The sequence below is a fragment of the Mesitornis unicolor genome, unplaced genomic scaffold (assembly GCF_000695765.1).
Source record: "Mesitornis unicolor isolate BGI_N332 unplaced genomic scaffold, ASM69576v1 scaffold5495, whole genome shotgun sequence".
Lineage (NCBI taxonomy): Eukaryota > Metazoa > Chordata > Aves > Mesitornithiformes > Mesitornithidae > Mesitornis > Mesitornis unicolor.
In genome coordinates this window covers 34,716-54,903 of record NW_010184711.1, presented here as the reverse complement: position 1 = coordinate 54,903, position 20,188 = coordinate 34,716, and the positions used below count along the sequence as shown (strand labels likewise).

The 20,188-nt window shown below is 47.1% G+C and overlaps 2 protein-coding genes across 2 annotated transcripts in view; both read left to right on the top strand.

Annotated features, from left to right (window-relative positions):
* Window positions 1–925: 925 nt before the first annotated feature.
* Window positions 926–6,554, top strand: KCTD2 (potassium channel tetramerization domain containing 2; the record flags this gene model as incomplete). Its single annotated transcript, XM_010184555.1, has 5 exons — window positions 926–1,034; window positions 1,733–1,824; window positions 2,495–2,590; window positions 5,481–5,606; window positions 6,184–6,554. Coding segments are annotated over 5 exons (453 nt in total), but the record flags the coding sequence as incomplete, so codon positions are not given.
* Window positions 6,555–17,552: 10,998 nt separating this feature from the next.
* Window positions 17,553–20,188, top strand: part of SLC16A5 (solute carrier family 16 (monocarboxylate transporter), member 5) — an 8,033-nt gene continuing 5,397 nt past the window's right edge. The window contains exon 1 of the mRNA XM_010184554.1: window positions 17,553–17,772. Coding sequence (XP_010182856.1) covers window positions 17,553–17,772 — 220 coding nt within the window. The remainder of the gene's footprint in view (window positions 17,773–20,188) is intronic.

Genomic DNA, 20,188 nt, shown 5'->3' with positions numbered 1-20,188 from the left:
TCTCACTTGGCTCTCCTAAAAGATCACACTGCATGTTCCTTACATGGCTGGATAGTCTTGGAGTCATTGCAGTTTATCATTAAGGATTTTGCAAACTGTTATTCTTGTATTCGCAGGTTTTCTGTAAGATCCACTGCACAAGGTTTTTTCAGTATTTTGTGGGTAGGTCAGACAGAATTATTCAGGTCTCTTGCCAGGGTTTAATCAAAAGATAAATCCTAGTTGTAATCAAAATAGCAGTCGTCAGCATCAGTGAGTAGAAGAGATGACATTTCAGAGTAGTTTTTTTCTACAGTTTTTATTGCTTTAAAGCAGATTGACAGGAGAAACGTTGCTCTAAAGTGATTTAAGGGAGTGAAGTGAACGGCTTACTTCAGAGCTGGCTCAGAAGATGCTTTTGGTTGTGAATTGTTGTTTTTTTGATGGCAATAGTTGTTCTATTGTCAGAGCCATGGCTGCTGCATTGCAATGTGCATTTTCAGTAGTGGAAAGGAGGAAAAAAGAGAGTTACTTCAGCTATCATATGCTGTTAACTAGAACTGGAGATCCGATTTTCCTCCAGAGCCTCCTAGTTAAACTAATCTGGAAAACAAATGTAGACAGAACACAACTGCCAGCTTTTGGGATTTATTATTGCAGCGAAGAAAAACTGCTAAGCCCTGCTTTTCTGTCTGGGTATACAAACTCTGTTTGTAGAAGTGCTAAATTGGAAGCATCTGTCAGCATTATTAAGCTGCACCATTTGCAGCTGAGCTCAGAAATAAAAAAAAAGTTGGTGTAAATGTGGAGTCGTTAGTACACCTTTCACAGACAAATACATCCAGGTTCTCAGAGAGAAACTGTTCAATTTATTGTTTTCAACTGATTTTTTTTTTTCCTGGTACCACTTAACCCTCCCTGCTTCATTCCTGTTCACCCTCAACAGGATGAGACAGGGGCGTATCTCATCGATAGAGACCCCACCTATTTTGGTCCGATACTGAACTACCTCCGACATGGGAAGCTCATCATAAACAAGGAGCTTGCAGAAGAAGGTAAGAGGAAAATACAGGGGCAGAACTGCAAACGCTGTCTGAGAGCAAAGCCCTCATCAGAAACTTGCCTGCGCAGACAGGGTTGCTGACACGGCAATGTGTAAGGGCATGAACAAGCAGCATTTCCCAGTAGTGCTGTTAGTACCGTTAGTTTCTCAGAAAGACGCTCATTAACAAGGATTAAATCATTCGATTCTGCATCTTCCTGAAAGCAGAGGCTTGCAGTGTATAACACCGCCCATCACTGTTCTGCCGAGCTCAAAGGCTTCTGTGAGCAGAGCAAGAGATCTGTGAGTGCATCTCCTGTCCCTCTGCAGACAGCAGTGCTCCACAAGCAGGCAGCTTCGGTGACTTTCCCTAATGGGGCTGTGCAACAAAATAGAGATTGTACCATGAGGTTTCTGATAATCCCAGGGAAACAGGAATAATCTTTCTTAAAAATCTTCTAAGTCACAAAAGGAGGTGACAGCTACTTGGCCACTTTCTTCCAGCCTGGAAGCGTGAGATCGGGGGCACAGTCTGTTTGGCATTCAGGAATCTTCATAGAATTATTTAGGTTGGAAAAGACCTTTAAGATCATCTAGTCCAACATCCGGGCTGGATTTGTTCAGGAGCAGGTGTTGCATCCTTGTAGCAGAATCATTTTCATTGTAACATGTGCAGGGTGACAGAATTTCTGCTTTTGGTTCCTTTCTCAGGGGTACTGGAAGAAGCTGAGTTTTACAACATCGCATCTCTCGTGCGGCTGGTGAAGGAGCGGATACGGGACAACGAGAACAGAACTTCTCAAGTAATGCACAGGAACATTTGCGTTATGAAGTCAGTCATTTTCTCTAGTGCAGTAGGAGGACTTGTGGCTGTAAACACTTGTAGTTACAGTTCTTTGGTTTAGCAGTCATCTTAAACAGAGGGAATAAGAGTTTTTAAGTAGATCTAGGACACAGCTGGGAAAAGGTATCCATTAGTGACAGACTACTGAGTCACCTTTTTTAGGGAAAGGCAAGGAACAGTTAAAGAAGAGGGACCAGAATCATATAAAGCGAAACATACTGCTTTGGTAGGTAAAGAACAGTTCAAACTCTTCCCTCTCTGAACCATTTTCTTCCCTTTATAGCTGTCTCTGTGGCAGTTTTTCCCATTGCTACTCAGCTGATATTAACACACCCAGTAGATTCAATTTCAGAAGAGAAATGTTTTCAAAAAGTAGTAAGTGTCTTTGAAAACCAAGGAAGTTTTGCTCTCCCTGGCCCTTAGACACCTCGAAGGCTTTTAAGAGAAGTGTGCCAACCCTATGTACCTCTTTTAGATTCGGTTGCCTGGTCAGAAGGATGAAATCTCAGAAAGCCTGCGGGGCTCAGACTTCATCAAACAACAGAGCAGGAGAGGCTTATTCATTTTCTAGCTTGACACTAGGATAACAATTACCAGTCTCATGCTTATTTTTATTCTCCATGCTTTAGGGACCTGTGAAGCATGTGTACAGAGTCCTGCAGTGCCAAGAGGAAGAGCTCACCCAGATGGTGTCCACTATGTCCGACGGGTGGAAATTTGAACAGGTACCGTTACCAAAGAATGAAAGAATCCCTCTGAAAGCTGCATATGGAATAAGCAGAGTTTGCTAATTAATTGCACTTCACACTGCACTGCTCTGCTCTTCTGAGCAAGCAGTCTGAACTGAACAGCAGTCTGCTTTTGTAGCATAACTGACAGGGAAAGGCAGAATTCACTCAGACTGCCAAGAGAGATTTCATTTTTCTCTCAGGACTTCTTGTATCTTTGTCAAATCTTAGCACAATTCTTTCCTTATCCTGCATTTCAATGCATATATCAGGCCCCAGTACAACAGTTTTATCCAGGAAAATTAATAGAGCCATAAAAAGAATGCTGCACGATTTTTCTGGAAGCTCAAAGCCATGACTCCTGCGTTTGCTAAAGAGGCGCTGAGTGACATGAGAAATACGCTTCCTGCAGATGCCTTTGTAATGCAGCCAGTTTCAGGGCTAGGTGTCACTGGAGTTGCATATGGCATTAGTTCCAGATTTGGCTTCTGGAATCAAATGCAGTCCTCTTATTTAGGAGGATGGAGAACTGGAAACCAGCTGGCCTGCATGTTAGTGCTATATTAAGAAACTGGAGAACAAGCTCTGTGGATTACAGCTCTGCTGTCTTCCCAATTAGTCCAGTACAAGTGGATGTTGTGGGAAATGTGCTGACATGAGGTGAGGCATAGGTTTAGCAACAGCACTTTGCATCACTTGTTCATATATATCCGTTCTGTAATGCCTGAAAACTCCTATTGCACAATGGAGAGGCAGCCAAAAACTGTTGTCCTTGTGAGCTGGTAGTGAAATCTTGTGACCGAGAGCCACTCGCTGCTTTATGGAAATGCAGTTCTCCCACATCCAGTTGTGGCTGTTCTAAAATTACTTAACTGAAGTTGTCTTTCACACGTGCACATACACACCCCCAAAAGCAAAAGGCTATAGACAATGCCCTACACAGGACTCTGCACCCTTGTCTCTTTCCTGGTCTTGCTTTTCAAATCTGTAGCAATAGGGTCAAGATACTGGTTACAAGCCAGCATGTTCCTTTCCTGTTCCCTCCCTCCCTCTGCCATCAACCACCTTTGCACAAACCACTGAGATCCCTGCCAGCCTCCTTCCTCCTGTACACTGCAAGCACCAGGAAAATTTCCTCCACATCCCAGTCTAGCACACTCCCACCATCAGGAGCTTTTCTTGACCTCCCATGGGACTTGCATTCAGCTCAAACACGTCCAAGGGTGGCAAGCTTAAACAAGACAGACAGATATGATGCTTTGGTCAGGGCTAGTAGAGGGGCAGTAGAGCCCCTCTCCAGCTGTGAGATGGTCCAGACTGGGTCACAGAACAGGAGTGTGGCAGTGGTGCAGCACAGGATATATCCCATGCTCAAACACATTGTAGCTGCAGCCTATTGCCAACGTCTTTCCCCAGATGTGCGCAACCTGGCATGGCTCTACCCTCCCCCAAATTACACCACTTGGCATGCTTAGACATGTTAGGAAAGATGGTAACACATACTGGGGACAAAGAGAGCCTATTGCTAAATCTTAGCCTGGATGCCAGTGATTGAACAGAGCAGCTGTTCCCTTCGTGGGCTCTGTGGGTCCAGTCACTTCATAACAGCAAAAAGACTGGTTCAGAAAACCTGCAGGAAAACCAACAGTGGTAATAGTTGTTGCAGCCTTGTTGTCTGTCAGGCTTGGGTTCTCAGAGAAGCACATGGCCTTTCAGAATCTCTGCCTTGTACCATTCAGTCCTGCTTAAATTAGGGATGGAATAGAAATTAGCTATTTTAAAGAGAAATCCATTCTCCTGTCCACCTAGAGTTCAGTAGTCTGGAGAATTGCTGTCTTCGTTGAAAGATACTTTGTGTTCGTTGAGTAAATAATTGTGGTGTCTGGTATTGAAATTCAAGAGCTTAAACAGTCAAGACCGGGAGCAGGGAAGCAAAAGAAAAGAAAACAAATTTTGTTTGTTTTTTCGTCCTGTGTCTGTCTTTGGCCCTCAGCACAAACAGCAAAACCTATTTAAAACAGTACGACAGCCCCCAGAGATCTGCCTGCAGCTGCAGTGTAGCCATGTCGGCAGACATCTGTCTCATATATAAATAAGGAGCTCTCTCTTCTAAAATCCATAAGGAAATGGAAGTTAGGCTGCACGCTGCACATTAAAATTTCCTAGATACACACAGTTGATAAGATTCACATTGCTTTCTTCAGATTACTTAGATTTATTATCTGGAAAGCAGAACTGAGTTGTAAATGACAAATTAGCGTTGCACTCCAGGTTGTCCTTTTAATGTAATAATGATAAATGAGACAGATGGGATTTCTTGGCTTGAGTCCAGACCCCTCATCACAACAGTAATAGAATATAATCCCATTTATACAGATATCAAACTCCATCTTGACAGTATCTACATATAGAATGGTGCCAGTTTGCCACATGTCCCCTATTTAACATCTGTCTGTAGTAAAGAGTTGCCTTTGCAGTTTTCACACATCAAAGTCAAAAGGCAAGCTGAGAGCTGAGGTCAGCGCAGTCTGGACCAGGAAGTCTGTGTTTCCTGTCCCATATCTGAATTAACTGGGTATTATATATTGCAAAGTCTGACCTGTTCTTCCTTTTTCTGCCCTCAGTAATTGGAAAGTGTTCTGTAGCATTCATCATTACAGTTTCAGGCTGTAATTTCTTCCTGGGGCTCCAGGTGCCACAAGAGGGCTCTGGAGCTCAGCTGTGGCCCTGCCTCACACAGGGAAGCCTGTGACCCAGGAGGTGACAGGGAGACCCTGCAGGTCCAGGACAGGTCTCGCTGGACAGCCATGCCTCACAAAGCAATTGTAGGAATAGAACCAAAATCAAGACTTACTGATAGTTACTGTGTCTGTCTCCTGTTGCACAGTTGATCAGCATTGGATCTTCCTATAACTATGGAAACGAAGACCAGGCAGAATTCCTCTGTGTTGTGTCCAGGGAGCTCAACAATTCTACCAACGGCATTGTCAAGGAGCCCAGCGAGAAGGCAAAGGTAAGGTGTCTGCTCAGATGTATTGATTTGAATTCCTCTACACAAAGAAAAAGCCCTTCTTACACTAGCAGAAGCAGTTCTCTCTACCAGCTTTCCTGTTTCCTCCTGTATGCACGATCTCCTCTTGAAAGATTTCATGTTTTACTGTAGGACTATAGCTAAGGCTCTCTGTATATTTCAAATTAAGACAAAAAAATATTGGAAGAAAGAGATAGACATGAAAAAGGAGGACAGCATAGCAAGGACCTTTGAGACTGGTCACATTTTGTGGTTCAAGGATGTTGCAGGGAGAGACAAGCTTTTTTACATATTTCAACCCACATTTTTTTTCCCCAGGATAGCAACAAAAGGTGACATTCTTAACTTCTGTCAGGCAGCTAAGCAAGATTTCTAGAGCAGGGCTCAGTCTGTGTTAACCAGCTCATCATTTGTTATGCTACTATAGTAGCATAAAAGCCAGCAAGCTACTTTCACATTAATCCATCTTTCTTCTCTCTGCAAAAAACAAGGACTCTGAACATGAACTTTTGTATCTCAACTTGTCCCAGATATTTATAGAAGCTCTCTTCTTTTTCAGATTCTTCAAGAGCGAGGATCCCGGATGTAATTTAAGTGTCCGCTCCGTTAAAACTCCCAGATGTCAAAAGGGCAGTGTAGCTGGGCAGAGCATCTCTCCGCAGTGCAACCTTGCCCTTGTACAGTAACCAAGCTAATGCAAAGCAAAGCCGAGCCTGTCCTGCCAATGGCGAATAATTCTGGTCATAACCAAAGGCTTCCCTCTTACCCTGGAAACCAAGGAAGGAAAAGACTCTTCCAGTTGGATAGTCCTTTCCACAAGTATTTGTTTTATTTTCTTGGCCAGCGCTGTATTGAAATTTTCCACCAATGGCTGGGCCAGATTACCAGTCGGAGCCTTCGCGAAGGTCGCTCAGGTCCAGAGGCCCTTGTAATCAGTGCCACCTTCCCTGGGCTGATGTAGGTGGGAGGATCTGTGTTTGAGCTGTGCCATTTCTTGCACTCAGGTCTGCCACCAGAAAAGTGCAGGGACCTTGCAGTGCTCCCCCTCCTGACCAGCCAGCCCCCCCAAAACCAGAACAGGGCTTTAAAAGGAGGAACAAAACAACCACTCGTAAAAAACCCACACAAACTTTTCCATTCTTGCTTTGTATTTGTTCCTTGTTCAATTCCTAAGAGCTGAGTTTAGATACTGAGAGGGGGGGAGCTGTGTGTACATCTAACACGGGTCTCGCTGTTAACACTATTACCTATGGGCTCCTGGCATTTTCCAAAGCCCCTTACTTCGCATGCATAAACAGAGACCTGTGTTCACCCAAAGTAGCGATAGAGTGATAGTTCTGTCCTTTACACTTCTCTACTGAAGAAGAGTGGTGAGATCTTCCCTTCCAATACCCTGCCATGGCCATATCTTAGCCTGGTGCAAAGTCACAAGGTTAGGGACTTGTTGCTGCCAAGTTCAGCTTTGCCTTGTTTGTCTCCAGCAGCGTGGGCTCTGTCTCCTTCCTTCTCATCAAGGGAGGACTTCAGGCAGAATTTCTTTTGTACTGTAGCAAGCAGGTAGGTTTGTTTTAACCCATGAAATCCTTTGCGGAGGAGAGCCCCTATTTACCTGCAGTGATTTATCTGCAGCCCACTCACATCCCCACCTTTAAGAGATCACCTCATGTTACAGAGGGTCATCACAGAGTTGGGGGTAGGGGTATTGGTGAAAAGTTGCCAAACTGTTGTAATGTTTCTTGTCCAAAGTGATGTGTCGACTTCTGTGACTTTTCTTTCTTTCTTTTTTTTTTGGAATGCCTTGGATGGATGTGCAAAATGTTCGTTTGTGCCTCTCTTGAATTCTGATCTTAGCCAAACTGCAGTCACTGGTTCCTCTCTTAATCTGTGCCGTCCCTAACCAAGGGCATGTCCCTCCTAGTCTGGTAAATGGAATTTCTTAGGAATTTGCTGCATGTTTTTCCCTTTCATCCTGGCTTTGTTCTTTGTAGCCCCAGTGTCCAGGCACTTGGGTCTTTTTGAGTCAAGTCCCAAACTGACATGAAACACAAAGCTGCAGAGATGCTGGAATTCACAGACATTGACATGCTCAGAGCAGACGTTTCTCAAAAAGGTATCAGAAAATTCCTCACTTGGACTGAGGAGTTGGGCTCCTTTCTGGAGGACTTCAGCTACCTGTGTTCTCCTTAAGGTTTAAGATAGAATTAGGCAGGTTTCCCATCTTGCCACTTCTTGCTGACAGAGCCTTGCAGTAGCAGGACGTTACCAACAGTCCAAGACATGCAGCAAAGACACTGAGTGATAGCGCTGCACACTCTGCCTCTTTTCAGTCCTTTGTACTCTTGCCTGTCCTCTCCCATCCTGCTTTGCCAACGACCCTCCTCTGGGGGAGGCTTTGCCTCATGCTCGAGAAAGACTGGATAATTATCTGTGCTAGTTTAATCCTGGTAACAACGGACTGTGCCAAATGTCTTTGAATTCACATTGTGTCAGTTACAGGCTGTTGAAACGCAGCTGGCTTGCCATCACACTGAACAACCCAGCTCTTCTTCCTCCTTCCTTCTTCCCTGTTTATAATGTGATGAGATGGTATTGGTGTGATTAGACCATACGCCTTGGCTGGGCCTAAATAACACTGTGATGTGTATAGATATCTCTCCTCTGTCCGTATCTTGTAGCCTCAGTCATTGTCCGTCTGTGCTCACAGCTAAGAAATCAAGAAGCGCATGTATACAAGTTAGCAGCCTAAAAAGCCCTTTAACACCCTCACCTGTCTTCTTTCCCTGCCTCAGAGGAGGGAGTTTCTGGAAACTGGTGAAGAAATACCAAACGAAAGGCAACAGGAACTGGTCGAGCTGCTTTTGTCACACCAATGCCAGCTGAGCACCTTGCTGCTCAAACCATGGGGCTCAAAGCAACACTAGTTGCAAAGGGAGACAGCTCGAGTAGATGAAAATGATACCTCCTTGCTTTTTTTGTATCACCAAAAATGCCATATGTGGTGAAGCCCACCAGAGGATTGCCTGATGCAAGGATGATACCATCACTCTCCCCTCTAAGCCACAGAGAGCCTAAAAATGACCATTAGCAGTTGCAAGGAACAGCTATTTAACTGACGTGCACAAGAAAGACTATCAAAGGTGCATCTTGGTTTTCCTCTCCATGCTGCTTTCTGCAAGGAGGATGTGCCAGGAGATTGAAGACTGATTGCTTGGGTTCAATTGCAGGGCATTTAAGTTCAACAGAAGTTTACGGTAGGAAACCAATCATTGGCACTGGACATTGAACTCGAGTTCTTGGGTGATATTTAGGACCAGGCATAAGATCCATCTAGAGCAGGTGCATTCCTAGTGGAGGATTTCTCCTTTCCTGACTGTGCTAGGCCACCTTTACCCCGAGACCAAGGGCTGGTCTCAGCATTACGCACCACTTGCATCCCTTCTGTGCTCAAGACGGCTTTTCCTTCCATTGCCGTTCACTCAGTCACAACTATATCAAAACTAGTGCTGAATTAGGATGAAATTTGTCCCTGTCACTCTAAAAAACTTAGCATGTTGTGGTGAGTAGGGTAGGTGAGCAGGGGTAGATCTTCTGGATATCCAAGAGTGCTTGTGCCTCTTGGGAAGGTTCACTTTAAAGCATTAATCATGGGAATGGAGCGTATGACACTTTGGTTTTTTTTTTAAACTTGCCCAGTGGCCTAAATTGTTCCATTATGGCATGACTGGAAATAACCTCTTAAAGTGTCTTTGTTTCTGCACATTTTTAAAAATCGATTTTTCTCAGGGGTGACTGAGTGGGCTGAGGCAAAGGGGGCATGGGTCCCTGCAGGGCAATGGCCGGAGCAGCTCCCCAGTCCTGCAGCTGGGCCGTAGGCTTCTCCCCTTGGGTTTGCCCGCAGACCCGGAGGTTTTGTACAGTTTGTCACGTGTCAGTGCCCTTTGCTACTGTTTCTCTTTGTTTATTAAATGTGTTTGAATAACAGTTGAGATGCTGTGATGATTTTTTTCCCTATAAAGATTCTGAAAAGGGTTTGAAAAGTTTGAACAAACGGTCTGCAGCCTGCTGCTTTCTCTGCATCCATTTGGCACCTTACCACACAAATACTGCATTATGGAGAAGGAAATATGAAAATGGGGTACCTGCTTCTGGCTCCATTTATAACAATGATTTCCCAAGGGGAGACTATCATTAGATTTTGGAGTCCTTGGTTACTTTCAGAGAAAAAGGCAAATTGAAGCCTGTTTCTGATTTTCTGTTATACAAAGGAATCTAAAAGTCTACATTTGTCTTTATCATTTCCACTGACAGCCACAAGAAAGCAGAACATTAATACAAGCATTAAACATGAGTAGGTAAGAAAGGAAGAGGCCTTTGTGTCAAATTCAATTTGCTAAACCCCAACTCAGCTCTGGACCAGCACATGGCACAGGGGGCTGACCACTTCGGACAGCTTTGCCCTGTTCTCTGCCATAAAAGGTTTGCACAAAACATCTGCAGAAGCTTGCAAACAGCTCCGTTTCCCACACGAGACAAAAGACACAAGGTTCTGGCCATCACCAAGACAAAGGGAATGAACATGACTAAATAAGAGGAGTTTCTTAAAGCTGTCTTCCCCTTGTGTGCTGTGTCTGCAGCTGTCTGCTGGGCAAGAGACCATTACCTCCACCCCGAAAGCCGCCAGCCTTTCCTGTGATTGTGCCTTTAGCGAGACCGGTGGGTTAGCTGAGATTTAGGCTCTTTACAGAGCATTGCAGCTCAGAAAGGCTTGAAAAGCAGAGGTATCAACAGATGGATGAGCAGCAGAGAGGCAAAAAAAAGCAAAGCAAATTCAAGCTTTGGTGATGCTGAAAGCTGGATAACATTAAAAATTCAGGCCCAACACAGGGGGAAAAGGAGGAAGGCGAGAGGTTGTGTGGGATAGGCAACAGCACTGCATGTGGTACCTTACCCAGAATAAAAAATGAACTCTAGACAACACCTCTTAATAAGCAGGTCCTGCTGTTGCCAGGGGCCAGCCCAAAGCTCAGCTCTCCCTCTTCCCAAAACCCAGGCTGCTCTACATCTGTTGCACCAGGAGAAGGAAAAGAGGGGTTGATTGCAGCAGAACCAGCCCCAGCAGAGGGTTGAGACCTGGCTCTTGGCTGGGTTTGTCAGAGCACCCCAGGCTGCCTCCAAGCCCCTGAGAAGATGGGGATGCCTGGTGGAAGCACCTCCTCAGGGACAAGCAACTCCTGTGGGCGAGGGGCTCCATTCCTGGGGCTGTGCCGCCACTAGGGCAGGAGGTGCACAGCAGCACTGAAACACCCAAGGAAGTTGTTACCTGCTTGTGGCAGGATTTGGTCCCTCCTACCTGCCAGAGGCAACTGGGGGAAATAAATAAATTTGCCAGGTGCTTGGGAGGAAGATGAGTAACAAAATATTGCTGAGATTTTCCGATAGCCACAGAGGAAAGTCAGTACATAACAAATGCATCTGAGCTGTGGCAGAGCTACTTTAAAACCCCTTTATCAGCCTTTTCTACACTGGAAAGGGCATAAAAGGAGCCTGTGGAAGCAAAGGCTCAGGCTCCCACCAGGGCTGAGCCCACCCTGGCCAACACGCTGTGTCCGGGGGCCACCTGGCTTGCTGGGGCTGGGGCTCACCTCCCCACAGCACTCCCATTAGTCACCCCAGCCAGCAGCTCTGCTTGCCCCTGCCAGCTCTGCCTGGAGCACAATTTATTTGTTTTTCTGGCCTGCCCGCTCATGTCTGTGGACAAAGACTAAACACAAATTGACACTAAGGATAGAAAAAGGTTTCAGGTGTGTCGAGGCACCCATCAGCATCTGACTGCTTGGCCTGGGGCTCCAGCAAAAAGCAGTGGAAAGTGCTGCCACGTTTACCCTCTCCACACACATCTGGGAGGTGAGACCCAGCGATGCAGAGCTCTGGCCACAGCCATAAGTGCATCTTGCACAACACGTGTACAACATTCTGCTCTGCCTCAGGCTCTCACGTAAAGACGAAGGTCAGTTCGTCACTTTCCTGCCCACCTCCACCCGGAACCAAGCAATCAAGCCAGATCTATTTGCAGACAGAAAGCCTGCAGATATTTTCTACCCAGCTTACTAACTTGTTTGGGAAACAAGGATCTTAGCCGTGTCCTTCCACCTAGATCTGGTTTTGATGCAGTCACTGAGAGTTTAAACCAACTTTCATATGGGCAAATAACCCCAATGTACCTTCTCCCTGCCAGGGCTGTAAAACACTGTGGTTCCTGCAAACCACAGTAAAAAAGGAGCTGCAATTCCCTAACAATGGACTTCAGATTGTCACATAACCTATGAACAAAGTCATTGATATTCAACCTTCTGGCAATATTTCATCCCTCCTCAGGGTTCCCCAGATTTCAGCAGATAAGAGTCTGATGCAAGTCCATCATGAGTCTAAAGTTTGAAGTCCTGTTCCTTAGTGAGCCTAGAGCTCAGCTGGTCTGCACATCACCAAGAAAATCTTGGGAAAGGTGAGCACCTTCCACCCGTGATTAACTCAGGGCAGTCTGGGCAGCAGGTCCTTCAGCACAACTGGGAAAACACACACCAGTGATCTTGAATTCAAGTGACAGTGGCCAAAAATGAGGAAAACTGCGCAACCAAGCAAAGAGCCAGGACCTTAACCCTGGTGCTAAGTTTGAGATGTCTCAGAAAAGCAGGCAGATTAGTCACTAAAGTGCTAGGAAATACCCAATGAACGTTCATCCTCATCCTAATATTTCAGTGGGTTTTCATCTAAAATTTGAATGCAGAGAAGCATGAAAATACCAGTCTGCTGGATTACTAAAAACCACACTGCACAAGCTCAGGCTGCACACCTTCAATCTCCCACAACCTTTTCTCCACCTGCTCTAAGGATCCAACAGGAGAACACTTCTCTTCATCCTTCCCCCACTAAGTTTCTTATTCCTCATTAATAAAAGCCAAGATAAATGACAATCAAGAGCTTGGTAGATAAGATCTGTTAGAGGGGAAACGGCTGCTAGACACTGCTTAGGGTCCCCAGATGTAGGGGTAAAGATGTAGGGGTAAAGATGTAGGGGTCCCCAGGGTAAAGATGGGCTGCAGCAGGGTTGGACTCACCCATGCCTGCAGCACAGCTCCTTGCCCCCTCTCTGTCCCACGTCCTCATCTACTGGGTAGAGTTTTCATGCAGCTAATGATGTGAGGTAACTGTTTCTTCAAAAGCCCCACTTTTCAGGGAACACAGCACCCTCTTCACCTTCACAAATGCAGGAAATTGCTGGAGGAAAAGCACCAGCAGCTTCCAGGCATTGTCAGTAACCTCAGCCCCGTTCCTAGCAGAGACTTCCATCCATTTGGGTAGCCCTGTGGTATCAGTCCCCACCTCTACCCTGCTCCCAGGGTGACACAAACCCACAGTACAGGGCAAGATGTCAGACAGTGAGCCAGAGACACTTCCAAAGCCACCTCCACCATGAATTTACACCAGCACACCTTTCTCAGACTCTCTCCAGAGCCATCCCCATTGCCCTACGTAAAGCTGCTTTTCTGGGCACTGACCTCCCCACCTCCTGCACAAAGCACCGGCTCTGGGAAAACCACAGGCAGCAACCAGGGGGAACAGTGGCAGTGGGGAGGGCAAGGGCCAGCTTGCACACAAACCATTTGCAATCACCTGCCAGCCAGAGATTTGCCACCTGGATAAAAAGCAGGGACAAGCCACATCTTGCTGGATTCCTGTGAGCTCGTCAGAGCTGTCAGTGCATGCTCTGGTGCCAGCTGCCTCCTCAACCGCCATTTCCCATCCTCTGCACCAAGCAGTGTTATCCCCAGCACCAGCTAATGGTCTTTAAACCTAGTCCCAGAAGTGGCATTTCTCACCTGATGTTACAGCTACGTTATTGGTGATTGATGAGCACAAAATAACCAGGCAGATCCAAGGACAACCCAGGAGAGCAGAAAACAGTGGTGAGACAGATCAAAGACTTAAGTAGGCAAGGAGCCCGGCTTAAGTGCAGCTGGGGAACAAATAGGGTGGTGTGGGAGGAGGCCCCATATGAGGCTGGTCAGGCAAATTAAAAACTATTAGTGCAGCCATGACCCTGATGCCCTTTACAGGGCGAGGATGTGGGAGCAACACTATGGGAGCGATGCTATGGGAACTGCTTGGGAAACTCAAGATAAACCAGCACTTCCCCCATCCTTGGCACAGTCCCGTTTTCTCAGCACCAGCAGAGCTGGTCCCTAGGGGGTTTGCCAGGGCTGTTCAGATCCTGTCCCAGTCTCAGGCCAGGATCTGTTTTCAGGTGCTCTGAGAGCTCAGTTTCCACTGGGTCTGTCTGGGTTCAAGGGAAGGATCAGAGCAGGAGCTTAATTTGGGACTGAACCTGGAGCAGGAATAGCTCCCCGCCCCAAACTGCCCTGCAGTCCCACAGCTGAAATGTCAGTTTCTCTTGCTTTTAAAAAAACCCATAACCCAAAACCAAACACCTTCCCCTACTTCCTCTGTGAGATCCAATCTGTCAGACGATTTGCTAAACTGGATCTCTGGAACAAATTCAAGTAGTCTCAAAAGTGATTTGCAAGCTCTGAGGCATTTGCACTTTGGTTTCCAGACACACAGTCTGCCCCAAAACTGCTGCTGAGGCTCCTGATCTTGGGACTGGCTCACAGAGCCATGATGTGCCGGCAAGGACACGCACAGAGCAGGGGATTTGCCGCCACCTCCACCCTGCCCCAGGCACAGCTGTCCCTTCAGTCCCGTCCCCAGTCACTGCGAGCGACTGCTGGCAAGTGACATCTGCAGTCACAAGCCCATGGCGCTGGGCCAGGCTGCACCACTTGGGTCAACGCTTTAAAAGGAGCTGGATCTGGATCCTCTGCTGTCAACTGACTGAGTGACCTTGGAAAGTCAGCTTGGGATATAATACAACCTACCTGGGATGGCAAAGCAAGCCAAGATCTCAGGATGAAAAGGTACTTTAAAAGTCACCTATAAAGGTATTTATCAAGAGGAATACTTGGCTTTCTTACCCTTAAAAAGCACTGAGTGACCCAAAAAAAAACAGTTTACCACCTCACTGGTTTACAGTAAACATCTCACTTCTGTGCATGCAGCCTATTTTACACATTCATAAAGTACATGTCCAGCACACGCCAGGGCTGAGCGGGGGCAGCAGGAGGACGCTGAGACCTAACGTACCATGAACAAGACACTTTCTTCTCCGTTTCCATCCCTGCTCCCAAGCCACAGGCATCGTCTGGTCTCTGAACGCCCCCCCAAGCCCCATCTCTGGGGGCAGCAGTTCTGCAACCCCCATCAGCCGCTCTCCTGACTTTCCCCCTGGACCCTGCTTTTGGGTGGCTGCAGGGAGAAGTGGGCTGCTCTTCTCCCCACAGAGGTACCCACCAGCTGCAAGCTCTTCCTGAGGACAGTACATGGATATCATCACCATTTACAGGCTAAATAGAAAAGTCTTCCCAGGAGGTCAATCACATAAATGCCCCAGAGCCTTGTGTTTCTCAGCATAAAGAGTTGCCTGTCCTTGCAGGGAGCAGCCAGCAGCCCTGCTGAGTGCCCTCATCCCAGCAGCTCCTTGTCCCCCATCACAACCAAGGGAAACTGAGGCACGGGAGAATCACTGTGTGAGGACTTCTGGCCTGCTGCCATAAACAACAACTACTAGGGCTGCTCCATCACAGCTAGGGAAATCCAAGCAGGTTTGAATGCTGGTGTCTTGGGGGTCACTGGGAGAAAAATAAACATCCAGACCTGAGCGAGGTCATCAATCAGCTCATCAGGGCAGACAGTGACTGGTAGAGAGCAGCTGGAAAGAACGACTGATACCAGCAGCTTGCTCCCCCTTGTCCCATCCAGGACACCTGTCTGTCCACAGGAATTGCACAGGCTGGTAAAGGGAAGCACCTTTGCACCAGTTCACCTGCTCCCAACAAAAGCTCACTGTTTGCAGAGGGCACCCAGGTGTGGCTATTGCTGTGAACTTCAATCCTGTTCCTAACACTGTTGGCACAAGATGATCGTGTCTGTGTGAATATTTGCCTGTGTTTCACAGATGGCCCTGGTCGCTCATGTTCACGACTCAACACCAGGCACAGGTTGTCCGAGAACATCAAGCCCAGAGGAGCACAAAAGAACGCACCAGCCCTCCATGTTAGCACTGTCCATCCTATCTGGGTACCCTGGGAAGGGTTAAACCGAGGTTTTTCGGTGCTGCTGTTGCTCGGTGTGGCACAACCATCCAAGCCAGCACTGGAACAAACTCAGTCCTTTACCTTTACACAGGCTGAAGGCAGCGAGGAGCCCACACGATGCTCGGCAGCACATCTCCAGGGTCCTTTCAGGGACTGTGCAGGTCAGGCTGCCCAGGGGAAAAGCTGTCCTGCAGCCAGGGGCAGAGGGTGGATGCAAGCCATGGGGTCTGTAGTCGCGCTAGAGAGTCCTCTCCAATGAGCAGGCGTGCAGGGAGGTGTGAGGGGAGCCAGAAATCTTCTGCTGGACAAACTGAAGAGTTGGACAGGGCAGCTGGGAACCGAGAGGAGCTGTGCTTCTGCCTTTTTTTGCAGGTTTGCTGTTGCTGGGGGGAGGTTTTAGGCTGTCATCCAGCCAATTCACACCAGAGAGACAAGCACTTGAATTAGTTGCATTATCTGCGCCCAGCTAAAGTGGACAAAGGATTAAAGTGTCCTGAGCAGCACCACCACCGTGATTTGCATCTCAGAGCCCCTTCCCACGGGCCTCCTCCGTTCCTGGCCTGGCTTTTTTTTTTCTGGCCGTGAGCCAGCCGGCATTAGAGCCCTGTTTGCAGAAGCGATGCCTAGGTTAATATTGCAAAAGACTTCATCAAAGCTTTTAGTTGCTACTGAAGCAGAAGTATCTGAGCTGAGCGGGCTGCGCACACAGGGAATGCGCTGCCCACGCCACGCACGCAGCCACACGCTCGCTGCCCTTCGTTTGACCAATTCTGGTCTCGGCCTGAGGTATGGAACTAACTTTCTGCCACCATGGCGTATTTGAAATGATGAGCAAACTCAGTGTTATTATTAATTTTTAAAGCGGCACACGAAACTCAAATGTAGCTATTGTTATAGGGAAAATCCACTGTTCGAGTGCTAAATAAATATTGCACTATGCAGTGACCCTGTGGGCACTTTCTTTGAGCTCATCCAGCTGCAAAGGATTTTTTTAAATGCATTTTTATTCATGTGGAGAGAATGGGGAATGCTATTGCTATATGTTTCATGCTGCCAGTCTCAAAGAAATCAGAACTGAGATCTCTCCGAAGAAGCTCTAGATCTAAATAGCTGTAAAGCAAAAGCCTATTTGCGATCATTGGATCCTAATTAATTAATGGCTTTAAAAATGTTTTTTCACCACTAGCACTTTGTGGGTAGGTGCCTTTTTCCTGAAAGGTTCACATCAAGCTCTGCCGTGACATGCAAGCTTTACATGTTTCTATTTTTCTTGGCATTTACAGGGTTTTTCCTTCTCTTCTCAGCACGAGGACTGAGTGACCTTAGCAATTGCCAGCAAGGGGACTCCATATGATGAAAGCAGGTGAAAGGGGAAATAAGGGCGGGATCTAGGTAAGGCCAATTCATACCTCAGAGGAGGTGTGGTCCCGTTCTGTACCTGGCTGTGGTCACGGTCTTGTGAAATATAAAAAGGGCAGGCAGTTGTTTCACAAGCAATCTGTTGCCAGGATCCTGTAGCGAGAAGGAAGGGAGGTGCTACAAGAAATGCAGAGCAAGAAGTCTGGAGTGTCAGCTGCAAAAGGTGTGGAACACACGGGTGCCTCTGAGCCTCGGAAATACCATCAGCTCTTCTCTGTAGGTCTGTTCGCTGGGCTGAGGGCTGTATGGTAGCTGCACTCCCTTCCTCAGCAGCCCATCTTAGGAGGAGAAAGAAACCATCATGTCACAGGGAAAAACAGCAGCCCGCGAAGCTGCCAAGCCCCAGGATCAGGGATGGGCATGGATGGTCCTGCTCGCCGCGGTGTTGCTGCAGGGGCTGACGCTGGGCTTCCCCGCCTGCATCGGCGTCTTCTTCACGGACCTCCAGCTTGAGTTCCAGGCCAGCAACAGCGAGACATCGTGGTTCCCATCCATCATGGTGGCCGTGCTGCATGGAGGCGGTGAGTAGAGACTATAGAGATAGTCCCTCTGCCACCTCCTCTGGTTGTGTTGCTGATGAGAGGCCATAACAAGGGCACTTTTAACATTCCATTGAGCTGGAAGGGACTGGGAGGTCTGAGCAAACTGGCTGGTGTCAGTCAGAGCATCTCCCAGCCACCTTGGTCACATGGTCCAAAGCTAAGTGTCCACAGACACCAAGCTCCCTTTTGCCACTCTGAGACATAACCAAGAAGCTTTGACAAAGAAGATGAATCCCTTTCTCAGACCAGTAAGAACTTCTTTCTTTCCCATAGCAGCTCTCTGAATAAGCTGGCAGGTAGCACTGGCACTTGAGTGCTTTCTTGATTCACCCTCTGTCCATGACAGCACATCTCCCGCCACATCACGATTGCGTTCTTCATGGCTGGAAAGATGTCAAAAGCCAAGCTCCTCCGGGCTGCTCACTGAGGCAGAGTGTTAAAAGCAGCTCCTTGGGTGGTGGCACAGAGTGCACACCCAAGCAGGCATCGGAGGTGGACATGAGCAAAGCTGGATTAATGCAAAATGTGGGTCAGGCGGCACCCTCCAGGCGAAGGGGGATGGAAAGAGGGTTGTGCTTTGGGGCAGTAGAGTGAATCACTGGTTTTTCCCCCCCAAAGAAAATGTGGGAGCTGCACAGGACAGGGTCCTCAGATCCCCCACTCAGACTGATATTTCTGTATAGAAGAGAAAAAGAAATCCCCAGCAGCTTGACGACTTCCCAGTGAGTGGTCCGTGTTGCTGCTGACCTCTCCATGTGCAACCCTCATGCTTATTTGGGACAACCCAAACCCCACCTAGGCAAAAGAAGCAAAATATCCAGTGATGCCCATGTGTCTGAGCTGCTCTCTGAGTTCATACCTGTGCCCTTCCAATGCTGGTGAAAAGGTGACACTATAGTATGAAGGGAAGAAAAAAAAGGGAGAGCCCTGAGTCATGCTGATGTGAAGGCTGTGGCAGGTTCGGTCCCTCCTGTGCAGGACTTGGCTGACAGGCACCAGACGTGGGAAAGAGAGTCTGCACCTTAGCAGAAGCAGTTGGGTCCAGAATTACAAGGTGCGGAAAGAGACCTCAGGGGAAGCAACAAAGGGAGGAATCACCACTGAAGGTCAGCAGAAATGTAGCAGCATCCTTGGGGTTTTGACTTTGGGAACTGCTGGACATTCCCCATCCCGTGCCTTCCATCCCCTGTTGTCCTGCTGTGGTCGGTAGGAAGAAGCCAAATAGGACCTCTTGGCTTTGGGTTATGGTCTCAAAAGCAGCTCAGTCCCAACATGTCCAGGAAGGGCAAGTCTGGCAGTATCCACAAGAAAATATCGATTATCCTGGCTTCTTGAAGTAATTATTTTGTAGGAGGCTGGAATCACAGTAAAAGGTAATAGAAAGACAGCTAATAAATAGATCCAAATGTTATATATTGGACAAGGAAAGAATAGCCTCATGTTAATTATATTCACTAACGGAATTTGTCAGGGCATAACCAGTGAAGTAATAAGAGAGCTGTTCCTTTGCTTGCCAGTTATGTCTCCTGTTGCAGGCTGTTACTGCAGAGGAGTGCTTGTAATACAAGCATAAAGTAGGGAAAAGAAAAGATAAAAACAGCTATAAAGACCCCCTCTCAGGCCAAGCACAAATGGCTTTTGCTGCAAATTCTGACCTCCTTTGTGGTGGCCCAGGCACTCTTTGATTCAGGTTCTCTGGTTACATCACCTTGGCACTTAAATCCTTTCCAAAATTGCATTCTGCTAAGTCACCAGTGTCTCTTAAAGGTCCTCTCTTTTCTTCTCCTTTATTCTTTGAGATTCAAAGGATATGAAGGAGAAGGGAAATATTTGTTGCAAAAATCAGTAAGCAGGAAGGGAAATGGCCAGAGCAGCCCGTTCTGAGAGTATCAATGGAGTTAAAAGGTCTCGCGCAGGAGAACGGACTCAGCTCAGCAGGGCTATAGCAAGAAACAGGGAAGGGCACAATGCAAACAATAGCTCATAACTTATTAAGCCAAACATATCTCGTTACTCATGCTATGTACCCAGGTAAAAGTGATTAACAATTATTTCATTATAAGAATCACTTGAGACACCTCAGGATCCTTTGGCTGTCTCTGAAAGGGGAAATACAAGATTCAGGCCCTTACAGGATCCCACTCCCAGGTATTCATGCACACATAACTCTCTGGACTCACACTTCTACAAGTGCAACACATTGGAATGTTGAAATTATTTTTGCAAAGGAAATCGCAAAAGCCCCAAGCAAGCGAGAAATAACGTTTGAAACCTAGAAAGCAAGTTAACAGAAAAATAGTGAAAAACAGTTAGGATTTTTAGAGCCAATCTCATTATTTTGATTATTCAATCTATGACTTCTGGCTATTTGGGTTGGTTAAACAGCAGTACCATC